At 44.4% G+C, this 16,780-nt stretch overlaps 1 protein-coding gene across 3 annotated transcripts; it reads right to left on the bottom strand.

Annotated features, from left to right (window-relative positions):
• Positions 1–566: 566 nt before the first annotated feature.
• GTF2F1 (general transcription factor IIF subunit 1) lies at positions 567–16,780 on the bottom strand. Of its 3 annotated transcripts, none has more exons than XM_066613368.1 (14): positions 16,683–16,780; positions 14,794–14,860; positions 13,586–13,632; positions 12,105–12,177; positions 11,755–11,948; positions 10,526–10,696; positions 8,932–9,110; positions 8,308–8,452; positions 8,044–8,105; positions 5,818–5,937; positions 4,659–4,732; positions 2,662–2,800; positions 1,697–1,829; positions 567–1,073 (listed from the first exon to the last, which is right to left on the bottom strand). In XM_066613368.1, exons 2-14 carry the CDS (start codon positions 14,803–14,805, stop codon positions 869–871), a joined length of 1,554 nt encoding a protein of 517 aa, XP_066469465.1. In that variant the 5' UTR covers positions 14,806–14,860; positions 16,683–16,780; the 3' UTR covers positions 567–868. The 3 variants fall into 3 exon arrangements, with proteins under 3 accessions (XP_066469465.1, XP_066469467.1, XP_066469466.1); XM_066613370.1 differs by lacking the exon at positions 16,683–16,780 and adding an exon at positions 15,956–16,010; XM_066613369.1 differs by lacking the exon at positions 16,683–16,780 and adding an exon at positions 15,822–15,949.

Here is a 16,780-nt window from a genome sequence, read left to right as displayed (position 1 = left end):
GCACAAGGGTATACAGAGTGGGGAAGGGGCACACTTTTCCATGGACCTCCAATCATTATTTCCTGGTCCCACCAACATTGCACCTTAACAAACCCTTCCCTAATTCAAATAATCTATTTCACACAACAGCTTTCAAAGACAAATAATCCAACTATAAAATGTAAGGAACATGAAAGGTAAGGCTTATGCAACTCTGTCTAATTTGCATAACTGATTCCAGACAGTTCAGAATTTGGAATTCAGAGCTAGAACACTAAATCCCAGAGTCTTCCATGGCAGACTGAAAACAATAGTCCATGTCTAGTGGGAAGAAATTACTGACAGCAGGATGGTCTGGGGCTGAGAGAAACAACGCTGGCAAACATAAAGGAGGAATCAGTTCAGAGCATACAGCCTAAGACTTGGTAAAAGTCTGTTTCACTAATGCTATCTTCCAGCCTCTTCAGTTGTGGGGAAGGGAAAGTGGAAGGAGAGAATGAAACAGATTGCAAATGATTCATCATGAAGGCATTGGTTTACCCACCAAGGTATTCTAGCACAGTGGTAAACACAGGGAAGACACAGCATAAAAGACACCCTTGTTTATTCCAAAAATGGCAGTGTTTCATTTGTGAATTCCTCTGCATGGAGGAGAAGGTATTCCCCACTCAATACCCCTTAAACAGACAGTGCCAACACCTGAGTGAAGATAGGACAATGGCTCATTCCCTTCAGGAGGCGTCTGACCCCAAAGGCTGCAAATACCAGCCCAGATAGTCCTTGCTTTTAACCACCATTGCTTCTGGTTAAATGCAAGGGGCTTGGAGCTGTCATGTAGGATGGTAGTTGCCAAATGACAGTTTTAATATGCCCTGACTACCAACATTCCTTATTCCTTGAGGAAGAAGTGCATCTTGTCATTGATGTTCTTGCGCTCAGGGTTGAGGCGCTTGAGTATTTGGGCCAGCACATTGACGGTCTGCTCACTGCTCAGCCCCGTCTTCTTGGTCTGGAACTTCTTCAGCAGATCCTTGGTCGTCATGGGCTTGCGGGTCAAGTAGCGGCGCACGGCATCCTCTGTCAGTTGCACATCACTACAAAGGAAGGAAGCAGGTTAAAGGACAGGTCCATTTAGCATCTACAGCACTATGTAACAAGCACAGAAAGAGCCCTACAAAGAAGGGAGTACCTCTCCTGCTGGTTCTCAGTGCAAAAAGGCAATGCCAGTATTGAGCTGATTTCCTTCTCTGAATTGAAATGTTGCATATGCTTACTTCAGGATTTGGAAGTATAAAATGAACTTTTATGCCCTGCAACTCAGATCCAGAATTAAAAATACACAGCACTGAAGTACTATTTAAAATAGCTCAAAGCACTTCACATAGATTCTTGGAATAATGCAACAGCTTTTTATGATAGGGCACTTATTAACCACATATTAAAGATGGAGGATGAGATTGAACGAGATAGTGGCTTGGCTAAGGCAGCTAACCAGCAAGCTCATGGTGAGAGGGAATCAGGTTCTATTCTATTCTTTATCACTATACTACACTAGATACATTTGCATTTTTAAGTGCTCAAATAATATTTTTTCAAAGTACATGGAAAGGAGCTCAAGTTACTGCAAGGATCCCCACACTTTCATATTCCTCGTCTCTACTCAAGGCAGATGTCCATTATTTGGTCAAGCACAAAGTTGCAGGATTCATGTACTTACCCACTGCTAGGAGTTGACTTGCCCGATTGTGGCTGGGGAGTGGATTTCCCGGAGGCTGTGGTAGCCTGGGGTCCGGCATCCAACTTCAGCCTCTTAGCTGCAGGAAGTTCACTGGATCCTGCCTGCCGCTTACCTGTTTCAGGAAAACAAATCAGCCTACTTCAGAACTCCAAACCCTTTCTTCCCTGGCAGGTGAAACCAAGAAAAGGACTACAGATGCATGAATGAATGAGGGTGGCTGAGGAAAATTAATGTACCCGTTTTCTTCCTATGCCCAGTTTTCATAAACATGCAATTCAATTCAGTGCCAGAGCTGCTAGAAAGTTCACCCTAAGGAGGCAAATACATATGCAAATATGCTTACAGTAGGCCCTTCTCATCCGGTTCAGAGCCTGCAGATTTGATTTACTGCAGGTTTGGAACCCAGCCTGAGAGCCTCACCGTACCTCCCAGACACAACTGGAAGTACCTTTTAAGGTGGTGTTCTGAGGAACGTGGAGGTTGTGCACAGCCTCCGCGTGCCTCAGAATGTGTCCTAGAGGCTTCCAAGTCACACTTTTGGTTTCAGGAACTGAACCCTCATAGATACTAAGGTTCCATCTGCATTTTGCACACAGTAATTTCTTACTCCAATATTGGAATTTCTACAAGATTTGGATATTTTTTTAATTGCTGGTGGGGCACCGACAGGAGTCAGAGGGGATACGAAAACGGGAGCGGAGAAGGGCTAAAGACCACAAAGAGAATATGAGTGGGACAGGTAGCTTTGTAGATTCACAGAGCTCTTGCTCATTGAAAACTAGATCCCTTTGTATACAGTGCTGCACCTTAGCAGCAAACTTGCTTTATTTAAAAACAACAAAAAAAGAACAGAGTTTTTAGGAAAATACTAATTTCAGAATGCATAACCCTGACCAAAAGGCAGAACAAGTCAGATCCTGTGGCATGTCCATTCTCCACCTAACCTTGCTCCAGTTTGTTGGCTGCAGCCCGCAGCGTGGATGAGGTACTGCCTGCATCAACTGAGGGTGTCCCTGGGCGGCTGTTCCCCTGTGAGCTGCTGGCCGAGCCCTTTCGCTCCTTCTTGGGCGGGGTCTTCTTTTTCTGTGAAAGCAGGAAGGCAGACTCAGCTAGTGTGCCGTTTAACTCTCAAATAGTACTTTTGCACCTGGGCTAAAATGCACCTTATGCATCTGGGCTAAAATGCTTACTGAGCATGAAGAAAAGAAACACAAGGTTAACCAGTCACCTCTAAAATTCAGCTAATGCTGTAAAAGCAACTACAGGGCAGGTTCAGATGATACAGTCCAAGTGGCAGCCCACTGTGTAATAAGAAGCAGAGGCATGCTGCTTCAGCCCCTGAAAGCACTGGTCTTGTGCCTTGGAATGTCTGAATGGGCCCCCTAATCACATGCTACTATAATGTAACATTTAAACTGCATAATTGGGACAAATTTGAGGTGGGGGGCCAGTGTGCTGGGTACTCAGGACTGCAGCAATGTGCCCCCACTTCTCCTCATGTGAGGGGTTGCTGCTCCAAACTAACCCACAGAAGCAAATCAGTGAAGGAAGGAGAGGCAGAATCATAATCATCATGGAGCCGGCTTGCCTAACTCCTGTTTATAAAAACAGACGTGCACCCATATCTGCAGGGGTTCTGGAACAGAAACCCCACAGTTAAATGAAACTACGGATATGGGTGAACGCCTCCTGCCCCCCAGAGCAAGGGGGACCCATGGGGGGAGTGGACCTGATTGGCAGATAAATAAATCCATGGATATGGGATCTGCAGATACAGCCCCCGCCCCCCCGCAACTACTTGCCGGGTCACCTCCAGGCAAAGAAATAAGTTTCCCCTCTCTGCTTCCCCACATAAACATAAAAATGCAGGGCAGGCAGACTAGAAGCTTTTGTGGACTTGTTTTCTTGATTTCTTTGATTTTGAATTACCAAAAATTCACCACAAGCAGAACTATGTACAGCACATCAGTATTAGGTCGTCTGAGTCAATGAGGTTGCAGACAATATGTTCAGCACAAACAAAAGTTCTAACATTGCTCAAGTCATTGTTGTCTGTGGAAAGTCTGCCCTAGACAGACTTTCATGGTAGACTTACCATGAAACAATTCCTTCATTTTTAATTCTTTCTTGCCCTTTAACCCAAAGACAATTTTCCATAATTGTAGAGAAGAAGGTGGGATGAGACCCATGAGATGTTGGCAATAGCAAGTAGGATCAGAGATGTTCATTGACAGGTACAGGAAACAGGGCAGATGGCAGTCTTCCAGTCTGCCCAGATCCTTCCAAAAAGCCTTCCTTAAAAAGTTCACTTTTCTACATTTTTCTCCACAATATGAAGAGTAAAATACTAGAGCTGGAAGCAATGCACACCAGGCTTGCATGCAAGGTTTCCAACTCACAGCTGGATTTGGACCATGCTGGCTAGACATACATTCCAACATTTATAGAGGGGAACCTTTTAAGCAAGATAAGCTGCAATACAAGCTCTGTTGGTGCTGCCCTGGATCAAGGTGACCTGCACTTGAATTTCAGCTCTATGGTCAATGCATCACACAACACACCTTGAAATGAAGGCTTGGTATACCCATGAAGTAGAAGCACAACTTTGATGGGGCAGAGTCAATTGACTTCAGGCTGCAGCTCAGGGGATACACTTTTTTAAAAGTGTTATCTTGAATAAAAATAATTCTTTTCAAGTAAAAATGAGCACCTTGGGAAGAAGGGTAAGGGCTCAGCCTGCTTCTTACTATGCTGGTTTTCTACTTGCCAGGAGTTTTTAACAAAGGAGAGCATTACAAAAAATGTGATGCCCACCCTGCAACTCCACAGTCCATTCTACTGCATCTAGAAGCCAGGCCTGCACTGGAAACAAAAGTGGATCTCCACCCAGGAGCCAAGCCCTTTGTAACTCCCCACTGCAACTAACTTCATTTGGGATTACCGTCATGAAGAGTGCTGAAGATGCTTCACTGTCAATATCACTATCCTCAGATGTCTCAGATTCATCACTGGTGTCTGCAAAACAACTTATACATCAGATTGGGCATTGCTGCCTTCATGGTAGGTTCAGAAAATCACTCACAGAAAATTACACATGAATAAATCTGCCTTGGAGGACAAATCCACCAAAGCCTTGTCAGGGCTCATCCCAGGGGCAATACATTGCCATTAGCCCTCACATAAGCACCAGCTTCTCTTCAAGGTGATTCGGTCAGACAGCACTGTGACACCCAAACTCCTAATGCCACTGGGCATTAATTAGTTAATTAGATGTGGTGCTGGTGACTCACTCTAGTGGGCCAGCGCTGTACATACTAGGAGAATTGAAATCCTGCACCAAAGAAAGCTGAATTCTGCAACCTGTGTAAATGTATGCAAAGTATAGTGGTGCCTCGCATAACGAATGCCCCGCGCAGCGAAAAACTCGCATAACGAAAGAGTTTTTCGATTGAGTTTGGTAACTCGCATAACGGAAATTTCTGGCCGTGCTTCGCATAAATTTTTTAGGTCCGTGCTTCACATAACGAAAACTTTTTAGGTCCGTGCTTCGCATAACGAATTTTTTAAAAATTAAAAATTTTGTGTATGCTTCAAATTTTAGAAATCCTCTTTACAGTATGTATGCCTTTAAAGAGCACATAATAAACACTTTGTAAACCAAATTTGACTTCGTTTTGACCTTTTTTGCCCATAGGAACGCATTAATTAGATTTCAATGCATTCCTATGGGAAAACGTGATTCGCACAATGAAAATTTCGCATAACGAAAGGATTTGCGGAACGGATTAACTCCGTTATGCGAGGCACCACTGTATGTGTGACCTCTTACTCTGCTGTTCGTAATCATGGGGGAAAGCTAGCTGTTGTAAAACGCACTCAGTCCTATTTCTAGCAGACACTGTTCACACAAAGCCACTCAAAACTGGTTCTGCAACCAGAAGGGATAGAATCTTTAAAAAAAATTTTTAATGAAAACTGAGATTCTTAAGAAACTGAATTCTGTGTCAGAAACCATATTCTGTACTTTGGTGAACTTATAACACATAGTTTCCCCTTCCCATGTCCCTCCTATGCAGCTCTGTTACCCTAAGCATCCTCACCTTTCTTTTTCTTCTTTTCCTGTGGAGTGGGGACCTTCTTCTCCTCTTCTTCCTCTTCCTTCTCCTCCACAGGCTTCTCTTCCTCACTCTCTTCACTACTCTCACTTGCTTCATCTATACCTGCAAAGCAATGGGACTGGAGGAAGTAGGTCTGTGTCGATTTTTCTTACACCAAATGATCCCTCTAGACCTTGCCAATAGAAAGGAGTAGACACAGGAACATATGCAGAGCCGTTGGGGGCAGAAAAAGTCCATGGTGTGGCTGTTCTTGGCAACGAAAGAAAAAGGGTCAGCACTTTTCCCTTTGCCACAGCTCACTAAAATGAAAACCAATCAGGTAACTGGGCCTGCCTGTCTATTGCTATCCATTCAAAGCAATAAAGACAATAGCTGAATTATATACATGAGGGCATTGGGAAGTCTAGGTATGTGTGTGAACAGATAATTAGTGGTGTTATCTATCCTGTTACCATACACTAGTTTTCACATTCCCTTTCCTGACGTGAAGTTCAGGACAGGAAGGTGGAGGAGAGAATGCGTGCACTAGAAATCTAACAAGAGAATCCTCTTCTACAGAAACTTGGTTATCATATGGAAATAGAATAATTTTCACACAAACTGAATATAGGATGGAGACAAGAGAGGAGCTTTCAGGGGAAGGATTCAGTTGTCAATGGTTTCAATATATACAGCTTTTGGAGAGATTCCAAATGGATAAGAAAATGTATGGTTTTGAAAATTGTATGTCTCTATTGCAGAGTTAACTATGTCAGGTAAAAGAACAAGCCATTACAAAAATGTATAAGTTATTACTTATATGAGACAGAAGAGGAACAGGTTAAGGAGTATATAATGGGTGAGAAATGTTGGTCATGAAATGAAGCAATGGGAGAGCTTGTGGATTAAAAGATTAAAATTTACACTGAATGTAAACCTTAAAGAGAACTTTTAGAAAATAAGGTATAGATGGTATTTGACTCCAGGTAAATTGGCAAAAATGTATGAAAATGTACCAAATAGATGTTGGAAGTGTAAAAGACGTTTTATCATATGTGGTGGACCTGTACAAAAGTGAAAAAATATTGGACTTTGATACCCCAGCAAATGCAGTTGATATCTAAGGTACATTTACAAATGAAACCAGAAGCTTTTTTGTTGGGAGTATTGGATGATTTGATTCACAAAGACTATGAAATTATGTTTTTATATATGACAACTGTGGTAAGAACATTGTATGTCAAATACTGGAAAATTCCAGAGATAGCTGCACTGGAAGTATGGTAGCTAAAGGTATTGGCTTTGGCAGAAATGGATAAACTTACAATTCTTCTTAAAGATAAGTCAGTAAAAACTTTTATGAACCATTGGAAACCATTAATGGACTTCCTATGCATTGAGGAAAAAATGGGCCAAATAACCTATGGATTTGATGAGTAGATTGGATTTAATTTTTATGTTTTTCTCATTTTTCCTTTTGTTTTGAAAATGTACTTTTTAATAAGTAGTAGACTGTTTAAGATTTGATAGCTAATATTTTGTATGATTTTGCAGTAGAACAAAGAAGTGTAGTTCGAGATCTCTGCACTTGCCACACAACTTGCAATATCTCTTTACTTTTTAATTTTATTTGCTTTTATTAAAATAAAAAAGGAAAAAAGAAAAAGGGAATCCTCTGCCCTCACAAAATGACAATTCCCAGGATTTGGGGGGGGGGGGAAGCCATGACACTTACTGGTATTAAACCCACAGACATTTATAATGTAGATGTACTCCAGACCTGTGCTGGTGCACAGCATGTAGACTTACCTGATCTTTCCTGCTTCCTTCTTCAGGCTTCTCAGATGCATGCCAGGCCTTGTGAGAGGTTCTAAGTCATGCAATAAGCCTTGGTAGAATTTAAGAAGCCAAAAGAAGGAAATGCCAGGAGACATGCTGTGGACCAGCAGCTGATGGTTAGTGTGGCAACTGGTCTGTGGACCACACTTTGAGAAGTACTTCCCTAGATTGCTACAGAAGACAGAAACAAGATCCAAATACATAGGAATTGCCAACTAACAACAAGATACCAAGTGCAACCATGCATCTATAAAGGAAAAAGAGAAAAAAACCATCAGGGCCAATGGGTAAAGCCCACCAAAACTTAAGTGCACTCTTAGTTGTGTTGTTACTGTGATTCTAGGATGTTTTCACTTGTACAAGGGAAGCTTTTTCTGCTCAACTACATACCTTTTGGGATGTCTTCCTCTTTGGTGGTTTTGGGCTTGCCCACTGCTTCCTCTAGCGAGCTACTGTAAGAAGACAAAGAGAAGCCCCCAATGTGAGACACACGACATACAGAGGCAACATAAGGTGGTGGTAGAGAATGTAACTGGTCTCACTGGGGACAAAATAGGACATGTACCAGGAGCACATGGATGAAATGCACAGTTGTCAGCCAGGCAACTGTTGTCCCAACTGGGGAGAAATGTTTCTGTCCACTATGGTACCCACCTAGATCCGTCAGACATGTAATCCACCTCTTGGCCCTCAAAGTCCCCATCATCACTGTCCTCAAAGGCTTCATCATCAGATCCCTTCTTCTTCTTCTTTTTCTTGGTCAGAGGGGCTTTCTTCTTGGGTTTGGCTGGCTTCTCACCTTAAGAACAACAGGCAAAGTTATTCACTCTCTGAAAAGGCAGAAGTCATGAGACTGTCCAGTGAAACTGACAGCAACAAATTGCATTCATGCAGAAGGAAAACAAAGAGCATGAAACACATGGAACTCTCTGCTACCTGACGTAATGAAGGCCACTACCATAAATAGCTTTAACAGATTAAAGACTTCGTGTAGTGGTCAAAGGAGGTCCACGGCCCCCTCCTCCACAGCACAGGGATCATTCCTTGCCGAGGCACAGAGTTTGGCAATGTTAGATGCAAAAACCAAGGGCTGTGTGTGGGGCTTGCTTCTACCAAACACCCACTTCTTCTGAAAGGATCTCTGCCCCTGTTGGATGGCTCAGTCACATAGTAGGATTGAGAGTGAGCACAGCATAGCACAGTGAGCTGAAGCCTCCTGGCGGGGGGCACAAGGGATCCAATACAGAGTCACCCTCCCTGGTCTCAACCCCCTCGCACCAGCATCGCTTAGCTCGCTTTCGTCTGAGCTCATCTCCAGCTCATCCTCCAGGTCATGGATTTTGAGATCACTCCCTTTTTTTTTGTTTTTTTTCTCCTTCTCCTCCTCTTCTTCATCGCCTTGGTCCTTCAGCCGTCGCTGCTGCATGATACTGAAATGGTTCAAAACTTTGTTCCGCCTGCAAGGAAGAAAGTCAGGTTGATCCAGATTTCTCATTGCATTGAGAGAGAAAAATCTATGGATGGTTAGGTTATACCTGTAATGGCTTGCATGACTGTCTCTCTCTACAACAAGAAAAGTGGTTTTTTAAACTATGATTTTAAAGGGGTGCATTTTTCCCCTTCTCCAGGGATCAGCACATTCCTTCCCATTTGCAGTGGCCATTCGTGTTGAGTCAAATCCATGTATAACAAGGCTGGACCTGTACTGTTAACTGCTTAAAAGAATATAAGAGCAGCTTGCTGGATCAGGCCAAAGGACCCCAAAACCCAGAACCTTGTTTCCCCACAAGCAGAACTTGAGAAGAGTAGCACCTCTCTGCTGTTGCTTACCAGCATCCTACCTTGGTACCTGGGGGTGGCACCTCACCATTATAGTGAGCAGTAACTGACTGATTTATCCTCAGTGAATTGGTCTTGTCCCCTCCAGGCTATTGCCACACCCTTAGGCAGCAACTTCCACAGGTTAATTGTGCTCCATGTGAACTTACTTACTTTTGAAGTACTCTTCTATCTGTTGAAGGTATCTCTTCTGTTTCATTGGACAACCCTGTGGGTTTAGGTGCTATGAAGCAGATGGACTGACTTCTCTTTACCTACTTTCTCCACATCATGCACAATTTTAGAAACCCTTACCATGTGCTCCCTGCTTAAGTCACTTTTCTGCTAAACTAAAAAGCCTCAAACGTTGCAGCCCTTCCTCATGGAGCAGGTACTCCAACCTACTGATTCTCTGGGCTACACCTTTTCAAGCTGTACAATATCCTGGGGAACAGAATGGTACACAGTCATCCAAATGGGGCTGCACCACAAATCTGCATAGATATGCTTGCAGCATGTTGAGGTAGTCCAGTGGTATTTCAAACTGGGTCGTTGCGACTGCTGCCCAGGGAGGTGTGAGGGGTGGCAGCGAAAAATAGGGCCTCCTCAGCAGTGGCACCAATGTTTATGGAAAACCTCCCTCTTGATTCACAAACTACTCCCTCCCTGGAAACCTTCCAGCAAGGTCTGAAGACATTTCTTTATAAACAAGACTTTTGAGTACTCTGCTTTTTTAACATTTGGCTTTTACAAGCTTAGGGTTTTTATAAGATTGCTGCTGCTCTTATTCTTGTATTAATGTATTATTGTATCAATGTATTAATTGTATTAATGTTTTATTGCTGTTTTAAAATGTTCTTAATTGGGAAGGGTTTTAATGTATGAATTTTGTTTTTAACTGTGATTTTATGTGCTTTGTAATTCTTGAAATTTTTGTAAGCTGTCTTGGGTCCCTTTGGAGAGAAAATCAGGGTAGAAGTACAGTAAATAAATTCTCAGACTCGCAGACCACTGTGTGATATACCTTGCTTAAGATGAAACCTTGTGCACTTACCGCTCCCACTCCTCCTCTGCTTCCTCTGCAGTCAGCGTGCGGTGCTTGGCAATGGGCGTAAAGTTGTACCAATTGTTGACAGGGAAGGCTTCAAAAGCACCATCTGGACACTGTGTGAAGATGTAGTAGGAGGTGTTTTCTGTCACACCACCCTTCTTCACACCCTTGAATCTGAGCCAAAAACAAAAAGCAAAACAGATGGTAGCTTCAAAAATGTTACAGGGTGAGATTCAATTCGCAGCACTCAGTAGTTTTAAACAGGCCAGATGAAGCAATTGTTGGGCCAGTTGCTGTCACTGAGAGTGAGAGACAACAAACAGCCCCATAGCTGCACGAATTCAAACACTCTTCTGCTATTGTGCAAATTTTTAGCTATGTATAAACTAATCTATCCTCTTTTCTATACCTGACCAACTCCAGCCTTTGGAGACCCCTGTTCCAGAGAATAGATATACAAAGGAGTATGTTTTGCAACCTTTTCCTCACCTTTGGAGCCAGAACAAAGCATACAAACTGAATAGGCTCAGTGAAGCCGGGGGGGGGGGGCGCTCAGAATGCCTTAAAGGGCATAAAAATGTCACTTGTGACTTCCAACACTTTTCTTGGCTCTATGGGCCATTCTGAAGCCCACAGAGGCCGCAGGCGGATGCATACTGCCTCTGTAGGCTACAGAAAGCCCTCCAGCAGGCAACTGCAACACAGATCTTAATAGCATGAATAAACTTTAAATTCTTTAACTGGTTGAGAATACTACCATTTATAGAAATTTGTCTAATATTCCAGATATAGAATCTGAGTTTTTGGGTTGCAAAACATGGGATTTTTTAAAGCTAGGAACATAAGAAGCTGCCTTACACTGAATTAGACCACTGATTCATCATGGTCAATACTGTCAGCACAGACTGACAACAGCTCTCCAGGGTTCTGCCTGCCCTATCTGGAGATACTGGGGATTGAACCTGGGACCTTCTGCCTACAAATCAGATGCTCTTTCATTGACTCACTGCCCCTTGCTTTCAAGACTGCTTGAGTAAGACTGAGGCTGCAATCCTATGCACATTTACTTGTGAGTAAGCCCAATTTAACACAATGGGGCTTACTTATGAGTAGACATGCATAGTACTATCAGTTGTTCCACTGCCCATCAAACAAAGCTGGACCCCTTGAGAAAAGCAGACAAACCAGCAATAACAGCCCCCATCTGACAAAGGGCATCAACAACTGCTCACTTGCGCCCAGCTTTGCCATTGACTTTCAGGATCCAGGGCTGGTCTTCAGCTTTGAATTCCTTCAGGACAATGCCGTATTTTTTGCGCCGTGCCTCCTCACGCAGTTTACGGTTGAACTCACTGCCAGCTCCTGACTCAGGCATCTCTTCTTCTTGGTAGATCTTCTTATTGCTAAGATCTCGTTCCATCTTTGCCTAGGAAGCAGCAGGAGAGAATATCACACTATCTCTGTAAAGTGGGAGGGGTGCAAGGGAGCCATTTGTTTCCTGCTCCTTTATACTTCCAAGAGTAGCGACCCCACTGCATGCTAAGTGCCTTCTTGTACAAAGAGTGGATTCCAAGGGACCTACCTGATGCCAAGTGGCAAAGTTGACCTTGTCCGCGGCATTGAAAGCCATAATGTTGTATTTTTTGGAGGTGTTTCTATGAAGAGAGAAAGCAAGAAAAAAGTCAAATCAGGGCTGAGAACCACCACATGTTGAGCAACATCAGAACACTCCACGCTTTGAGGGAGTTGCCCTTCTCTGGCCTAAAGCAGAAACCCATCGTGCTGCTGCCTGCAGAGAGTGATGAGGCAGGTAGGTATTTCAGCATACAGGTTAAAGTGAGAGAAGGTATGTTCCCTGACATTCTGCAGCTTCTACGATTAGCAAAGCAGATTTGGAAGCTGCTATGCTAAATCTCTACTGCTGGGAGCAAAGCACCTCGTAAGAAGAGCCGCACTGGATCAGGCCATAGGCCCATCTAGTCCAGCTTCCTGTATCTCACAGCGGCCCCACCAAATGCCCCAGGGAGCACACCTGATAACAAGAGACCTACATCCTGGTGCCTTCTCTTGCATGTAACATAGCCCATTTCTAAAATCAGGAGGTTGCACATACACATCATGGCTTGTAACCCATAATGGATTTTTCCTCCAGAAACTTGTCCAATACCTTTTTAAAGGCATCCAGGCCAGATGCCGTCACCACATCCTGTGGCAAGGAGTTCCACAGACCGACCACATGCTGAGTAAAGAAATATTTTCTTTTGTCTGTCCTAACTCTCCCAACACTCAATTTTAGTGGATGTCCCCTGGTTCTGGTGTTATGTGTGAGTGTAAAGAGCATCTCTCTATCCACTTTATCCTTCCCATGCATAATTTTGTATGTCTCAATCATGTCCCCCCTCAGGCATTTCTTTTCTAGGCTGAAGCCTAGAAACCTCTACTTCTGCCTGCTGCATGATCATCTCCCTCTCTGGCACTTCATGATCCTCTTCCAAGTACCTTGTGTCTCCCCTAAAGGGGGAATCTGTCCCAACATTGGAAAAATTGATGCTAACAATGACCTTGGCTCAAGGGACTGGGTCTCAGGGTTTCATTCTATCTAAACTCGGCTTGTGGAGCATGAGGCTAACATTGAAATACATCCTGGCCAAGAACCCTAATAGAAGCAAGCAACACTTTTCCAGATATTTCATTACATAAGAACATAAGAGCAGCCCTGCTGGATCAGGCCATAGGCCCATCTAGTCCAGCTTCCTGTATCTCATAGTGGCCCACCAAATGCCCCAGGGAGCACACCAGATAACAACAGACCTGAATCCTGGTGCCCTCCCTTGCATCTGGCATTCTGACATAGCCCATTTCTAAAACCAGGAGGTTGCATATACACATCATGGCTTGTAACCTGTAAACCTAGATGGCTTACAGCATCCCTGCAGTAAGCATCCCTGCAGTACTAAGCATCCCTGCAGTCTAGATGGTACTAAGTCATGCTTGCTTAGCTGAAAGCAGAAATATTACCAAATGTGATTTAAGACAACGAAGTAAAAATAGAGAAGTACTTACTTGGGAACACGAACCACATATTCAGTACCTGTCTGGCTGGTGGTCCCCTACAAAAACAACAATAGGTAAAAAAGCAACTAAAAGAAGAGCACTGGTCAAGCTTTCCCACAACAGCTCTAGAAGGCAAAATGTTCAGCACAGATTGCAAGAATTATGTTAATTTTAAACAGAGTGGATGATTCTGCTGAATGGTAAGCTTTGCTTTGCTATACATAAACTACAGACAGCAATTATAATAATAAGATAAAAAATCTAAAAAAGAATTAGGGTGCAACACAATGTCACCTTAGTGACAGCCACCGCCCTCCCCAAACTGCAAAGTCAGGTATGGCATCTTTGGAAATCAAGGAAATGAAAAACTTTGGAGCAGTTTCAAGGGAACTGCACACACTCTTCAATCACCTTCCAACTAGGGGCATGGCATGGAGAAGGGGAGACAGAGTTAGTTCCAGTCTGGGTGTAGATGGACATTAGCACTCTGCCAGACAGCTGGAAACATCATTTTGACAAGGAACAGGGGTTTACCCTACAACATCACAACACTTGCTAGAAGATGGAGTGTGGCATTGGGTCAGGAATCTGGAAAAGACAGCACATGCCTGCTAACTGGGTGAAGAGGATTCTTTCTGAGTAGTGGCTCTCTTATTTAGTAGGAATAGAGCAACTGTTCCTCTTTACCCCAGCATACTGTCTTCTAGTGGCTGTTTGCTGGTATCTCTTTTCAATTGTGTAATTTAGAACTGGAACTTTGTGGAATTTGGAACTTGTGTAATCTTTTCACTGATTTTGCTACATAAATTGCTTTGTGGACTTTTTTTGTTGAAAAAAGTATTTATATAATGGTTGTCCTGTCCAGACCACAGCTTTTTGTTCTGCCTCCACACAGCTGCTGCTCTTGGCACCAGGACACTCTGGACGGTTGCATCTGCCTGGATGTCCTGTCGCGCAGCCTTCTGGGATGCCAGGCAACAGATACAACTTCCCAGAGCGCCCTAGTGCCAAGAGCAGCAGCTGTGTGGAGGCAGAACAAAAAGCTGTGGTCTGGACAGGGACCGCATTTTTGTAGGACCGTGGTCATCACTCTGGGTGCCACTGACTTAACTGAAAAGCAGCAATAGGGACCCACAGAAAGGGAAGGGAACCAGAACTAGATAAGCTTACACATCAGTGAACTCTTCATCTGAACCCCAAATGTAATGAGAACTCACCAAAGATGACATATCTGGATGCGCTGTGCTGTGCAATCATCCACTGAACTTCTCTAAAAGTACCAGTCTGAAAGAAGAAAAAGATGGAACAGTCAGTTTCACGCACAGGAATGGGAACTAAGATTGAAGTCAGAGTAGGGATGGAGGTGGAAAGATAGAGAATAAAAATGTAAAAGGGCTAAGGGGAGTTAGAAAAAGTCCCAAATAGGATTACCACATCAAAAAGCATGTGCAAAAAGACTTTACTCTGAGTAGAACCTTTATAAATGGTCAGTGTTTCTGATCATGTGCAGAAAAAAACATAAAAAATGAAATGAATGCACAGATCATCCAAGAGCAGTGTTTCTCAACGTTTGTCCCCCGCTGTACCACTCTGCATCGTCCACCTATTGAAAGTACTTCTGGAAATAACTGGCAATGACATCATCACCAGTTGCTTCTGGATTGGGAAGCCAGATACAATGCAACAAACGCCGGTCAGAGGCACAGGGCAGAGGAGAGGTCTTTGAGTTTGCACAAAGCACATGCTGGAGATCTGCCCACTAAGTAGGTAGGTCCTCCTACTGCCTCTTGTTGCACTGTACTGCTGGACTTGCTGCCAGGTGGCAGTGGTCTGGGGGAGTCCCACAAGTACCAGTGGATACCACCTCAAATACCACCAGTGGTACAAACACCACTCACTGGTTGAGGTACACTGCGCTAGAGCAGATGCAGAAAGCTCCCTCCTCTGGAAGGAACTTTTAACAAAAGTAGGGCAATATGAATGGCACTGCACATGTACACATGCACATTCTGCACCCTGCTCCAGGAGGAGAATGCCCTGGCAGGGTGGCAACTTCCAGCCAGGGAGCTTTGAAGGGAGGAAGACTTCATGACACCCACCCCTTTTGGCGCCACCCCCGGCTTTGGCTTGGAAGGGGACAGAAGTGCAGGGCTGGGGAAGCAGGCAGTGCAGTGCCAGACTCCATTCTGGAAGGAGGAAGCAGAGAGGACAGAGAAGGTGGGGAGAGCTTGGAGCAAGCACCCACCCAGTCCCCTGATAACTGGGAGGGAGCGGAGAGCAGTGCCCGAACGCCTGGGTCCCCTCTTGCGGGGGGGGGGGCGGCAGCTGGTAGGCACGACACAGGGGTCTGGCACTACAGCTAACCTCCTCCACTCTCACCTCAGCAGACAAATGCTGAGTTTCCCCACTGCGCACGCGTCAACCCTGGCTGAAACTAAGGGATACAGTTCTCTACAGCGACTTCCCGTTTCCGATGATGCTCAGCGGGATCCTCCATGTGCGGGGCAAGAGTCTGGGATGGAGCCCCTTTCGTCGCAGGGCTTAGAAATCACACTGCTCCACCCCAGCAAAATGTAAGCTCAAGAGCTTCTTCTGTGCTTTTAAATCCCACTTGACAAGCAGAGAAGAGGACGGCTTCACCTGATGAATTCCTACCTCGTTCATCTGTGCAGAAAGCTCACAAGTGCAGGCTGGCAGGACTTCAGCTGTAGCGTTTTGGAAAGCATTGTGGCTTTCACCCCCCAAAAGAAGACCTAATCGACTTGGGTTGCAATCCTATCCACACTTTCCTGGGAGTAAGCCCCATTGACTACAATGGGCCTGACTTCTGAGTAGACGGACATAGGTTGGGCTGTGAGGCTGCAATCCCACCCACACTTTCCTGGGAGTAAGCCCCATTGACTATAATGGGCCTGAGTAGACAGGCATAGGTTGGGCTGTGAGGCTGCAATCCTATCCACACTTTCCTGGGAGCAAGCCCCATTGACTACAATAGGTCTTACTTCTGAGTAGACATGCATAGGATTGGGTTCTTAACCTCAACAATTCAAATTTTCCCTTAGGGGGGGGGGAAATGGGCTCCAAACTCTTAAAAGTCACAAAATACTCAGCACTGTGTCCTTCTCTCCAAGCAGTGCAGCTCCTTCTGCGTTGCTTTCTTTCCTTCACCGATTCTTTGCTCTTCCACCACTTTCCCCCTGGGGG

The sequence above is a fragment of the Tiliqua scincoides genome, chromosome 2 (genome assembly GCF_035046505.1).
Source record: "Tiliqua scincoides isolate rTilSci1 chromosome 2, rTilSci1.hap2, whole genome shotgun sequence".
Classification (NCBI taxonomy): domain Eukaryota; kingdom Metazoa; phylum Chordata; class Lepidosauria; order Squamata; family Scincidae; genus Tiliqua; species Tiliqua scincoides.
Note: the sequence above shows the minus strand (reverse complement) of the source record. Positions and strands in the feature narration are given on the sequence as shown.

Coding starts and splice junctions, on each gene's coding strand:
- GTF2F1 (XM_066613368.1), bottom strand. Junction 8,453..8,931: donor AAGCGAGCTAAGCGATGCTG/GTGCGAGGGGGT, acceptor GTTGTTCTTAAG/GTGAGAAGCCAGCCAAACCC. Junction 8,106..8,307: donor TACATGTCTGACGGATCTAG/GTGGGTACCATA, acceptor GTCTTCTTACAG/TAGCTCGCTAGAGGAAGCAG.